Source organism: Rhopilema esculentum, chromosome 11, assembly GCF_057945365.1.
Source record: "Rhopilema esculentum isolate cy_ngs chromosome 11, ASM5794536v1, whole genome shotgun sequence".
Taxonomy (NCBI): Eukaryota; Metazoa; Cnidaria; class Scyphozoa; order Rhizostomeae; family Rhizostomatidae; genus Rhopilema; species Rhopilema esculentum.
The window spans coordinates 13,565,268-13,578,982 of record NC_142825.1 but is presented as its reverse complement, the minus strand read 5'-3'; the positions used below and the strand labels follow the sequence as shown (position 1 = coordinate 13,578,982).

The 13,715-nt window shown below is 37.1% G+C and overlaps 1 protein-coding gene across 1 annotated transcript; it reads right to left on the bottom strand.

The window, feature by feature from the left end:
• Nucleotides 1–2,495: 2,495 nt before the first annotated feature.
• On the bottom strand, nucleotides 2,496–13,057 carry LOC135694010 (uncharacterized). The gene is made up of 3 exons (XM_065212639.2): nucleotides 9,267–13,057; nucleotides 6,136–7,451; nucleotides 2,496–3,717 (listed from the first exon to the last, which is right to left on the bottom strand). The coding sequence occupies exons 1-3, from the start codon at nucleotides 10,102–10,104 to the stop codon at nucleotides 2,662–2,664; spliced, it is 3,210 nt and encodes a 1,069-aa protein (XP_065068711.2). The 5' UTR covers nucleotides 10,105–13,057; the 3' UTR covers nucleotides 2,496–2,661.
• Nucleotides 13,058–13,715: the final 658 nt, after the last annotated feature.

Here is a 13,715-nt window from a genome sequence, read left to right as displayed (position 1 = left end):
CGAGCACATGACTGTTGAGGTTGACCAGCTCCTTGCCTTTTTTTAGATGTTTTGGTTGAAAAGTCTGGCGCTGGATTTCTTACCAGTGTAGACCGTAAACCCACATTTTCGGGGTTATACACTCGATGGAGTTCGTTTTGCCCAAAACAAAGAAAAATCAGCCTCATCAAAACACTTAGACATAGGGCACTGATGAAGTCTAAACTCGAATCGGAACTTGAACAACTAAAAAAGATTTTTCTGGAGAACGGCTGTCCAGAAAATGTCATTTCAGTTTACATTAAGGAGAAGATAGCTGATTTTTTGGCTGACGTAAAATTTGGTCCCCAAAAGTACCCGGTCAATCTGAAACTACATTCCTTTTTTTATAAGAAATAAAGGCCGATGTTGAGTACTCCAGTTTCTTAATGTTCTGGAAATTTCAATACTCACTGTTTCTTAAAAGTTTCTTAAAAATGATTACCTTTTACTCACAAAACATGCCACTCACAAAAGTCAAGGACGCAACGTCATCTAGTCTCCATTATGAATGCTATTTGTAATTTTCAGTTACATTTAAATATAGACGCAAAAAACGAAGAAGAACAATAATTGACCACATCAGGAAAAGTAAGGTACCTTTAGAAATAAAAAATACAAACATTTTTTGCATCATTTACATGTTTCAGAGGTAGACCAGGGAAAGAAAATCAAACAACGTGTTGCTGCTGTTGTTTTGATTAAAAGAATCTCTTAGTATTTTTGATGAATTGAAGTGTGGCCTCCATAAGAAGTCTATTGTCAAGTACAATTTATTCGAAGCTTCTATAAAGTATTACTTCACAAATTTCCGTTGCCGCAATCGAAGTTCGGTTAAGTATCTTGTTACCGTTACCGTTTGTAGAGTTTTCAAAGACCGGTTAACCGGTAAATTTTTTAGAAGGTTCCGCAAGAAAAAATCACCTCAACATATATCATTGAAATCAGCATATTTTGGATATAATAAGTGTGACTTTACCTAAACTTATCAAATTTCATTTCATATGCACTTTGACAAAATTCCCCCTGAGCGACAGCGACTTTACATGATTCGAAATCCATGAAAGGAAAGGACGGGTGATTTTTCTAATAGCTCTTTCAGCAAAATGGAGGTCCCTATGAGTAGTGCAGTTAAAATGTTAAAATAGCCGAAGGGGGGCAATTTTAAAACAGGGTCCATATCCGATCTTTTTTAACGCATCAAACGGTCCTTTTCTGCAAAGTTTTAAACTGAAGAACGATAATTCGGTCTATTAAAGTCTGTGGAAAAGTACCATGTCTAAGTGTAGCCAAAAGGGGGAATTTTCGGTCGGGGTCTATATCCTATCTTGTCAGCGTAAAAAACTTTCCTATTTTGCAAAGTTTCATGTTGTAGTGCTAACGTACGACTGAGATTCGACAGCACCGTCTTTAAAGTACCTCAGCCTAAAATTAGAAAAAGGGGGTAATTTTCAGTTAGGCACTATCTTTTGTACCGTATAAAACTGCCACTTCTTATAAAGTTTCGTGCTATTGTACCTTTATTTCAGAAGCGATATTGTAATAACGCCGTTAGGGGATTGGAGCAAAATACCCCAGTCTAAAAAAAGCCCAAGGGGGGAATTTTTAGCTGGGGTCAATATCCTATCCTGTTCAGCTTATCCAACTTTCCCCTTTTGCAAATTTTCATGTTGGTATCACATTTTGCAGAATCGTTTGAGTAATAGCCCTGACTAAGTGGTATGGTGCAAAGATTGTGACCTCACTGATATTTCAAACTTAACCACTAAAACAAACTTTCCCGTGCAGATATTCAAGATAATTTTCGTTTTATAAGGCAAAAATGTGTAGAAGTTTCAATTTGTTTCAAAAAACCAATGTGTGAAATTTTATTTCATAGGCACTTTAAACAGATATTCTGGTGTTTATTAATGTCTTTACATAAACTTGAAAAAATGACATTATCTTCGATACCATCTTCTGTCACATATCGTCTCCCATCCAAGTTCCTTGCATATTTTTTGTCTGCTGGTCCCTTTACCTGTGAGAGCCAATATCGCCATAAAATGAGCTTGCTCGATGCTTTTTGTGAAAGTGCCTCTCATATCATGATCAGAACCATTTACGTCATATGGATTTGCATTCAAATTAAGCTACTGCTTTTTTTAGAATCTTGTAATTTCTTCTGATTAATATAAAAAATAACGATCAAGCAACTGGGCAAATTATTAGAACTGTATAATTTTAATTAAATTATTTTTAAAATTCAGCCTCAGTAAAATTGGATTTCCATCGTCGTGTTTCTTTGTTCCTGACTAATTTTCGTATTATTACTCATGGCAAGATTTACAGAGTCCGATGGACAGCCTACCCTATGTTTCTTCCGTCTTACACAATAGACTATTGTATTGCAGAAGGTCTGCAAAGCAAAATCGGAGGACGAGAATCCCTAAAAAGAAAAAGTTGTAAGTATATGCACCAAAATATGAGACAAAGAGATATCAAACATTAATTGCAAACGGAAAGGAAAACTCTTCAAAGTTACAACCATATTAACGACTTATTAAAATATTGTCAATGTTCTCTTAAAGTGCAACAACATTTTTAATTACATATTTACATATAGTCATACAGAAGACAAATTTTGGAAATTAATTAGAAAAATCACTTCCAGAAAACAATCCTTTTCCAAGGAAGTTCATTGGTTTTCGTTAATATTCCGTGAGATGTCCCAGCAAAAGCTAGCTTTTTCACTACTGTTATTATCCATGGATCAGATATATAGGAAGATAATAAAGATATGGAATGGCACTGTGAAGAAAGTCTCATTTGAGGTTGATCTTTAGCTGATGTCCATTCAGTGTCCTCTATCTGGCTGTAAAGAGCAAACGGATAAGGAGATTTGACATATGACTTCCCTACTCGTTCTAACCCATAAAGAACTCTTTTCTCGACATCCATTCCTGTTACCGCGGAAATGTAAGGAATAGTTTTCCAAAACGTGTTGTTCTTTTCTCGTGAAAAGCAAATAGTGGAGTTTTTTGTCATGTATGTTTTCCTTTGGTAACAGAAAAAGAATTGTTGATTCACATCGTCATAAACCATGCTGAATTCAGGTGACGGCAACCTCGCTGATTTCACCCTGATATCTTTAGTCTGGTCAATCTTGCATTTAAAAGGCACATTCTTCTTTAACACAGAGTTAACAGTTCCATTGAACTTTGCCAAGTTGTTCTTATACGCAAAATCAATGATGATATCTTCATTGCAGTTTTCTCCTCTTGTTATAGTCTTGGGATATTTTGCCTGAAGTAATATCGAAAATTCCTGCCTGTTCAGCAGCCACAGTGTATCAGTTTGAATCGTAATAAACCCAGGCGTGGTTGTGTTTTTGGACGGAGGTAGACTGAAGCGACTTGTGTTTAGAAATGCCATTGACTTGAATTGAAGAAATTTGGTATTGAAGTAAATCATAATGCTGACTCCATAAGCATTTGAGTTGCTTTTTCCAGACAAATGAGAAATAGAAAGATTCAAATGGAAATAACCATTATTAACTAAATTATCCAAATTTTTTGTAGTGACATTCAATTGAAGGCTGCTTCTGTCAGATTGATGTCTTTTGATATTTTGAGGTTTGGAAAGCACATTAATCCCGTTATTATTTTCTGTGCTCACTACCACCTCCCTCGGTCCCGTTGAAAGGCATGAATCTAGTACCTGTGAAAATAAACAATCCACCAATTTGAGACAAAGTCTTGGTACTTAGTTTAGATTTTTATGAAGCTATGGCGACTTTTTTTCTAAGAAACTTGACTACAGACAAGACATTTACCACATAATATTTTGGATAAACTTGCATAAAACCACTGAAAATCAATTAATTGCTTAAAAAGCATAATTGGTTGTTAGCACACATAAAACTATTTCTTTTAACATGCTTAAACAATAAATCTGTGACGCGATTTAATGCTACCTTTTTGTTTGTTACCTATTTTAGCATTACAAAGTAATAAAAAATAATAAAATCGCTAGCTTCATGCAATATTTAGATAGTTCAGAATAATTCTTCCTTGTCTAAGTTGCCTTACAACTGACACCTCAATCCGCGTACAGGAAAGAAAAAAGCTAGGAAAAACTCTTCTTTGCATTTTTTGAATAGCTTGATAACGTATTACACCCAGAAAGGTCTATTAGACTGATCCTTGATACTAGCAAATGCTTATCCAGATTTTTGATAATGTGATGTTTTAGATCAGGGGCGTAAAACTCAATTGCGCAGGCGACCAAAATCTTAAACACATTTCAGGTCGAGGGCCAAACAGGATAAAGATTTATTGATTATTTTATAAACCAATGATCTCCAAAAAAGACTGGATCGAGCTTTTCAGGCCAACGTTGATTCCACATTACAGCGTCCATGTTAGGACCTCGCCGTGTTGCTTGAAATTAAAGAGAAATCCTGTTGATTTAAGTCTAATTCTTTTTTCAAAGCAAAGTTCAGAATAAGCAAGATTTTACAGAAGAAAGAAGAACCTGCATGACTTCTATGTGACTTAAAGATTTTTGCTGTGGTATTTAGTTTTTTGTGTGCGTGCGTGTGCGTGCGTGCATGTGCGTGCGTGTGCGTGCGTGCGTGTGTGTGTGTGCTTGGGGTGCGGGGGGGATAATCAAATGGTCAATAAATTTTCTTCTTAGATTGTTTAAGAATTTAATGATTATTACACAATTAAAAGCGCAGCTCTGTGTGTGTACCGTTTTTACATACGGCAGCCCAAGGCTTTAGGTGCGAGAAGTCCCAACACGAAGGAGAGCCCGAACAGAGACTCGATTATTTTCTCGTGCCGATAAAGGAGAACAGTTGGTTGCTCGATCGAGCCTTTTTAGAGATCAGTGATATAAACAAAATAACTTAAAAATATTTTGCGGGCCGGATATAATTACATGCCGGATGTCGCCCGCTGGCCGGATATAATTACATGCCGGATGTCGCCCGCTGGCCGGATATAATTACATGCCGGATGTCGCCCGCTGGCCGGATATAATTACATGCCGGATGTCGCAGTTTGACAAGTTTATTCTAGGTCGTTGCAAATCTATAAAAATTTTGTTAACCGAAAACAGAAGTTCAAGTAGCTATGTGTTATCAGTAACTATAGTTATGTGTAGTTATGTGTATCAATATATTGTGTACAAACAAGCAGCCTTTTTTTCCAGATGATTGAGTAGATAAAGAAAAGAAAAGGAAAGAAAGAAGAAGTAAGGTTTATTTAGCTTTAGCATGAAAAGCAAAGGCGGCTGGGGGGGGGGCTGGGGCTTCAACCCCCGCCTTTTTGAAAAAATGCTTTTAAGAAATTAGAAAAAAGTAAAGAATAAGAATAAATAGAAAGAAATAAAGAAAAGGAGTAGTGCAACGAAACTTTTTATCGTTTCATTTTAAAGGAAAAAGCAGAGGCCTTTGGGGACTCATAAAGTAATGATTTAAATTTTCAGACTGGAATTAATCAAACATAACAAAAACATGTCTTAAAAAAAAGTAAAATATTTTAAACGATTGCAAAACAATGACTGCTAGGAATAATCCTGGAATGTATTTTAAGCTAACCTGAAGGGCATGGTCGCAAAAATTTTCCGCTCCCAGGAAAACCTTTTCTTTCAGATATACCTAAGGCCGCAACAACCTCTCGCCGGCATTTCCAACGCATCGTTAGCATAACGAGTAACACATAAAATCACACAAATATACCGTGAAGCATTTTAGTGCGTTTTTCAAAAGTTGATATTTTAGTCAAATCATGCTATCATCTCAAACTGCCCCCCCCCCCTACTTAGATTTCTAGGCACCACCCCTGAATAGCTAAGGGCTGTGGCTTCTGAGTAAAAAAAAATATGCTAAATTGCGATGCACCAAAGCAAATGCAGAAGGTCCAAAAAAGAGCAGTAATGATATTCACTTAAAATTTTTTCTCAAATAATTCTCTCTTCAAAGCCATATTTTCAAGTTCTGTACCGTCAAAATTATGTTCTTGTTCACTTAACGAGAATAAGAAATTTTGAAGTTAGAAGATCGACTTGTCTTTGTCTGGAATTCAAGTATCTTTCTTTCTTGAAATATATTTAAACTGGAAAAATACCTACCTTTCCAGCAAAGTTGACTTTAAAAGCAAAGTAACTTTCTTCTTTTATTAGAAATTGAGCAATGCCTGCACTGTCAATTTTCCTCGTCGGATCTGTTACCAAGCTTACAACGCCTTTGTTTGGTATCACTGTTCCGTTATCAAGTGTTGTCGATGCATTCATTTTATAAAAATGAAACTGGTCACTGGCCATTGCAAGGCTTTCATTATCAGACGCTGACGATAATCCTGTTGTCAAGTTGCTCTTCATAATACCCAAAACAGAGAAAAACCCCTTAAAACCATCATTGATAGACAAGTTTGACGATGGTGACCATTCCATGCTCAGAAGAGTTTTTGACACGGAACATCCAAACAATTCTATTCTTAGGCAATTTATGTTTATTGGGGATAACCTTGCTGTAGGAACAACTCTGATAAATCTTGCTTTAATGGCATTGAACCAGCTAACCCTTGTTTCCAGCTCGTTTATATGGTCTTCCCATATTCCGTGAAACACCTCAATAGAGTTTGAATCATTTTTGTAGAACTGCCATTCTAAACCATTTTGACTGTATTCTATTGCATATTTCAAGATTACGTGGGGGATCCCCTGGCCATGACCTTGAAGTGCAACACCACTAACTATTTTTGTGATGCCGAGATCTATCTGCAAGTATTCAGATACAGGCACATTTACAGATGAACACCAGCCAGGCATTTTAAGATGCAACCTTGCCCTGTATGGTTGATGGAAAGTTAAATCATCAAAGGTATTTCTTGCGAAAAACCTAGAATCCGGTATTTTACTGGTTCGCACTCCAAGTTCATTTGAACAATCATCAATTCCATCCCGTTCATGAAACGTTTTGATGCTAACTTCGATAATCGAAGCCCCTGATCCTCCAATCTTGTTTACAGTTTTCTCCCAATCTTTTCTCACTTGTCCTGTATAGCCAACAAATGCCAAAGACAAAAAGATATTTGGAACAGGGGCAGTTGCAAATGTTGCAGAAACACCGACCTTTTGTAGCGCTAGAGCTAAATGGCCATCCATGATAACTGCATCCTTTGCTGACATGAAAAATAATTTTTCTGATGGTAGTTTGTTTAAAAATTTTACCAAGCTATGTCTGTGGGTTTGACTACCGTAAATGTCATAAGTTGCTCTGTGCTCGAACAAACCACTTCGGTAATCAAAAAGAACAACATTGATGCCACGTCCATTGAAACTGTATTGGCCACCATTGACAATCACATGACCTTTTGAAGCGTTGCAAAAATCTTTTCCTTTAAGATCCTCGCATGTTTCGGAGACAATCTTAACTTGAAGAATGTCTGTGGAGAGATAATCGTACGATTTCGATGAGAAAAATGAAAAAGATTAAATTTACTCTAGTAATTAAGCGAAGTAAATAGATATGAAGACCTAGCTTAATTTTCAGATATTGGTGAGGTTTATGTTAATCAGAAATTAAAGCACAAAAATGGTGTCTGCTTTTTTCACAAATGCGTCCTTCAGTAGCCAAAGGTGTTATACCCTCAAATTCACTAAACTTTCGTGCCTCTTACCTTGCAATTTTCACAGGTTCTCGTTACCTTCGGGGATCTTTTTGTATATCACAAATATTTGGGATCAATTTCAAAGAAGATTTCAACCGAGAGCTGCAAAACGCCAGAGTGAAACGAATCTTATGCTTACCCTATTGTCTCGCATAAAGGCGCCTATAAATTTTTGACAACAAAATCACTTTAAATCGCAAAAAAAATCATTTTGCATCAAAGCTTATACTAAGAAACATCTTAACTGTAGAAATTTTACAGATTAATAACACAATGCTAAAATTCTACGATAATGTCCTTGTCGTGTTCCTCATCAGAACCAGAGCCTTCAAATGTTATGATTGCATTAGTATAAATTTTTTCAGATTTGATGGGTCAAATTTGAAAATTTATATTTAGAGTTTAACGTTTGTGGTAAATCTTTCCTTTTACATGATTCTGCAATGGCGAGAGCAGCTAAATGTCTTCCCTGTGTATTTGCGTTTAACTGTTTCATCACTGGACATCACGTATATAAAGATATATGGACCCCACGTATTCAGGAAGAGCGGACTTGTAAGAGGAGCCTGATAATCATCACGATCAATATGCCGTGAAAGTTCTGAAAGATGGTGAAATTGTAGGGCACATTCCACGACTATTTTCTAAAAGTTGCAGCCTCATTTTGCTGTCCGGTGGCTCCATGAAAGTTTGCGTGACAGGAAAACGAGATAACAAAAGAGGAAAGGGGCTGGAGGTCCGTTGTTTAGTGACTGTCAAGGTGTCAGAACATATTCTATCAAAAGTAGAACCAATTATTAAAGATATGTATGGAAGTGGAAATAATTGAATCTTCTGTATGAAAAACGCTTTAAGTTATTTTCTTGTCAATATACGGTAAGAAATATGATATTCAAAAAACCGGGCCGGATATAGGCGCCACAGCGCCTTTATCCGGATACAAGCGCCGGCGCCTATATACGAGCGGCGCCTATATGCGAGATGATAGGGCACTAGAAAATAGAACCTTCGAACATTTTTAATTTAAGGAAAAACGTTCTAGCTGAACAAACAAAATGAAGAATAAAGAAAAAATTAATTCAATATTTAATTTTGAGGGCATAAATTTCCAATAAAAGCCTGTACACAAGTTATTTATCAAGATGTAATTCAAAGATATCTAAGAACGGCTAGTCTAAGCATCTGGATTAAAATAAACATAATCTTATCAGTTGTATTTCTAGTAAGAAAAACATTTCAGAAAGGGTTCATCAATGAAACGCTAAGGAAAATACAATTATGACATAAAATGGGCGGACATAGAGAATCCGGATAGGTAACATGTTTTGTTGTATTGCATATTAGCCGGAGAGTGTTTCTAAACCCTGGGAAACTTGTGATTCATTGATACTGTTAAAAGACTCATTGACATGTATAACACGAGGTTAATTTGATTATCCTTTCCGGATTTGCTACTTCGGCCACGTAAATTCATAGCTGTATCAGACAAAGATTGTGAAGTGATTTACCTTGGTTGTGAAGGATTTACAAACCGCGCAAAGACAAAAGTGTTAATGCCTGTAAATAAGACAGAATGCTACGTCACAATACCTTTATCGTCATATAAAGAGAATCTGAAGCGGTCCTCGTCAGTGCATCCATCATTATACACCAAGAGCCGGTCTCCAATGGGAGGATTCAATTTCTCTATGTATGGATGTACACACTTGCTGGCTCCATGCTGCAGTAGTGAATTCTGGTTCAGTTTGTAAATTGTTTCTGGAGACTCACAGTCGTCAGTCAGTCGTATATATGAACTTGAGAAAATAACACATTTCCCGGTTTCAACGTGCCTCAAATGGTAATCATTCACATACTCAAAGCGATCGCATGCAAATGGATTCATCAGTTTGATCAAGTTCTCTGCAGAGTTATAAACCCAACATAGTCCACCAAAATGCCGGATGATATAGTAGGCTTTCTTTCTGAAGTAGAATTTGTTTATGTTTTCGTCGCAGCCTGACTTCAGGACAATTGCAGTATTAACTGCAGGATCAGCATTTCCAGTTTCTGGATGCAAACATTTGTTAGTGAAAAGATGTCGGATTACACGGTTGTTTTCATCATATTGGAACAAACTGTTTGTGCCACTACACTGGCTTGACAAAGACAAAAAGCTTCCATCGCTTGTGGCATTAACAGTGATGCATTTCTTTGTTGGTATATGGATGAGTCTTGCTCCTCCCTGCCATTCGAACTTTTCTCGGCAAAGTCGACCGTAAACCAGCACCTGACGTGCGTCATCGTACTCTAAGCACTTTCCATCAAAATGGCGAATGTAATAAGTATTTGTTATCTGAAACTCTCTGCTCTCTGCAAAAAAGTCTTGTACCATCAAAGGTAAAGCTAATGAAATGAACATAAAAATTTTCTCAACTTGTCTTGCCATCTTGTTCTCTCAATCGTAGGATAAATCTTGAACTCAAAAGCTATTGCAAATCTCTTTTTATATGCTGATTGTATGCTTCATTTAATTGACTAAAGTTTGAATGGGAAAGTGAATTATGATCCAATAAAATTATTGATCTCTTGGATTTGATTGCTGGTCCATGCTATCATTATTCAAGCTGAGATTATCATCTCTTTCGATAGTGCGAAAATATCCGATTAATAGTTAATGTTGAATTGACGTTGGTAGAGATAGAGACTGACTTCTTTTTTCATGCACCGTCTCTTGTCGCGCCTTCTCAATAAACAGAGTGGCTCGATTCAGTGTTGTTTTCCTATTTTTCAATGCATACCTCCATTTAATGTCTAAAATAAAAAATTTCAGCATATGCCAAATAATTGCCTGTAATTTTTAGTCGCAATATGTGAACTTTTTCAAATTCTATAAAAGGAGGACATTTCTGTTTTTCAAAGGGCCTTTCAAATAGAATGATCTGGCTCAGTATAACAGACTGTTTTCCGGGCTTCACCGAGCTGTTTTCAGTGTGCCGCAATATAAAGCTTCTGTCAACAGGCAGCTCATCTTGCCTAGCTGTTAAATATCAAACTATCATTTGGTATAAAACAACTACCAAAATTGATGAATGCTAAGAATGAAATTACTGAATTATTGCTTTTAATTTTGCTCAATGCCACAAGCTTTAGACTGTGTGCTGATGGAAGCTATTTCTACAATACACCGCGCCTTTTCTATATACACAATCAATCCCTGTTAGCACGGATGGCTCCACCAGCTTGGGTCCACACGAGAAAAGTTCGCTCCACCTGACCCAAATGTTCAGCTTACCTGCATGCCATACGAGCATCTTTTGCACAAATCACAATCAAAAGCAATTCAAGTTAGGTCTCATCTATAGAACCAGACAAAAGTGCTGACACAAAATGCAATTTTTCCCATTTTCTACATTACTTTCCCTTTTAAATTCCAATTAACATTTTTCTTCTCGACTTAGTAGTTCTGTCATTTGCCCTTCCAAAACTGTATCCTATCGGGGTGAAGAAAGAGTTATTTTTCAATGGGAAAAGAAAGCATCAATTTTTTTTAAAGACTCACTTCTTCTTGCCAGGAATTGTAGCAGACCTAGCTTGCCTAGCCGGCCAGCTCGCTTTCATATGAACTGGTCCTATGCTTCGAAAAGGCACTCAAAGCAATTTATCGACAATTTGATTAATAATGAAGAAATATAACAATCAATTTTGAAGATAATCACTTTATGAAAATAGTGCAAACATTTATCCCAACGAACTCATTTTGATAGGAACGAAAATAAAAAATCTAAAAGTAGAATCATTGAACCGTGTTTAATTGTAGCAGTTTCCTGCAACATTACTTGCATGGCAGATTGAATTCTCCTATACCTAATTTTGGCTAAAGTCTTAAAGCAAAGCGTTGCAACATGATCTTAGAACATGTTTATGTGACATTTCGCTGTCTTCTCATCCACTAGGTTCGTACGTGCTGATTTTGCCGAATCTTTATTCCAGAATAGCCGTTTTCTGTTTTCTACTAGAGTATTGACGTCAGAACTTGACTTGCGACCAGTGAAAATGAAATAGCATTCAGTACTGCAGGTTCTCAATTCAATTTAGTTTCAAAGACCTGGGAGTGTGCCTTTATTTCTTTTCTCTTTGCAGCATGCATCCCTACCTTGCCCTGCCACTCATTCAACATTGACGCAAAGCGCTTTATTTAGATCATTCAGACACAGCGCCACACACTTGATAGTCACGAAAGGAATACAGGCATAAAGCAAAGGGGGGCGTGGGGGCACCGCCCACCCACCTAGAATTTGTTGCCCCTCTCTGCCCGTCCAAACATTTTTGGATCAAATCATGTGTTTGCCTCAATATTTAGAAATGACATGTTTTTTGTCTATATGACTGTCGAAAAAGTCCGTCTCATCAAAGTCTGTGCCTCTGTGCATATATGGTTAAAGCCAATATCGACTGTGCATCAGTCCACACAATGCTATATCGAGCAGCCTGCGTTGAATGCATGTTTCAATCACTAAGCGAGGTAGATGCTCTCAACGAAGACGCCAAGCTGCCAAACGGGGGTGCGTGTCATTACTTCCCTAAACCCCCTCCAAACCTCTACACCTTGCAGTTTCTCCAAACGTTCAAAATGGTAAAACGATAAAAATGTATTGTGACGGAAAAGTTTCCATATTGTGAATGAGGTTCTTCTTCTAATGCGGTGAGACATCAATTATTATTCAGCTCCTTGGAAATTCCTGAGATGAGACGACGATAAGAAATGCCTTCGGACAGAAATCCATTCACGTCTGAAAATTCGTGAAGCATTCGATTTTGAAAAGAATGATGCGTTGCCAAGCGAAGGATTTGCGTTCAGGTTGAAGTTTCCATTTTTGATTAGTCGAATTACTTATCCATGCTGGCTGCAAGCCTTCGTCGAACATCAATCGCATTGAAAGAAAATAAAGAAAACGACAACCGAGAACATGTTACAGGTATCGCTAACTTACTTACCAAAGATGGAGAAGAGATGAATTGGTTTATCATTTTTGGGTATCAGTTTTGGTTTATTCTTAGTGTTGTTATGAGGTGCGTAGCAAAGTCCAGTGACTTTCATGTTGGCTGGAAGAAGATGAAGTTCTACGTGTTATTCCTACTACGTTTCATATAGTTTATCTTTATATAGTTTATCGATTCTACTGTTCTATTTTCTTCTTAACCGTTTCTCTTTCCATTCTTTATTTACCTGATGAAGGGTTAAGCTCGAAACGTTGTACCAAATATGCATTTCTTTTACAAAGTCGTTATCTTATTTTATCAAAGTTTGAAATGACTGAAATTGGTTTTTGAGTTACAGGTATCGCTAACTTATTTACCAAAGATGGAGAATAGGGGTGTGGTTGTGTTGGGTGTAATTATCTTGGCTGGCAAAGAAGTTGAAACGTAGAAAAGGACGGTTAAGAACCTATTTGTTTCGAAATATTTGTCAACAATTCACGTCCGTTACTTGTATGTGTCATGTACAGGCACCCGGATATTCTAAAGTACCTTGATCGATATTGCGAAGGCGATTTCAGTGTATAAAACCAGTGTCTCTGAGAACGAAGAACTAATCCTCATGAATAATTTGAATGCTGACTATTCACTGATCTATAAAAAAGACTGGATCGAGCTTCCCATTGTCTTGAAACACCAAAGTTTGAAGCCCGTTCAATTTCAAAAGGAGGAGGGCCCAAAACAATAGCGGGAAGCCATTCCTCAAAACCAGTACTTCGACGATACGGATACGCGAGAGCTTCAATGCTGTGTGCATGATTGCTGAAAACAGCCAGAGCAGCTGAAAACATTGCTAGGGGTGACAGAGAAGGCCGTCTCCTCGCATGGGCTGTTCTGGGGCCCTCTTCTCGGATGGCGACACTCTGGTCACATTAGAAGCTCGATCTAGTCTTTTTTATAGATCAGTGTGACTTTATGAATAATTAGAAAAACAAGAACGTAAAGCAAATTGTCAAGGGGCATGAGCTTAAAAAAGGAATAAAAATCACCAAGACAAAAGACATAAGATGTTATTGTACC

Coding starts and splice junctions, on each gene's coding strand:
- LOC135694010 (XM_065212639.2), bottom strand. CDS start 10,104: ATGGCAAGACAAGTTGAGAAAATTTTTATGTTCATTTCATTAGCTTTA. Junction 7,452..9,266: donor CTCTTTATATGACGATAAAG/GTATTGTGACGT, acceptor ATCTCTCCACAG/ACATTCTTCAAGTTAAGATT. Junction 3,718..6,135: donor AAGTCAACTTTGCTGGAAAG/GTAGGTATTTTT, acceptor TTATTTTCACAG/GTACTAGATTCATGCCTTTC.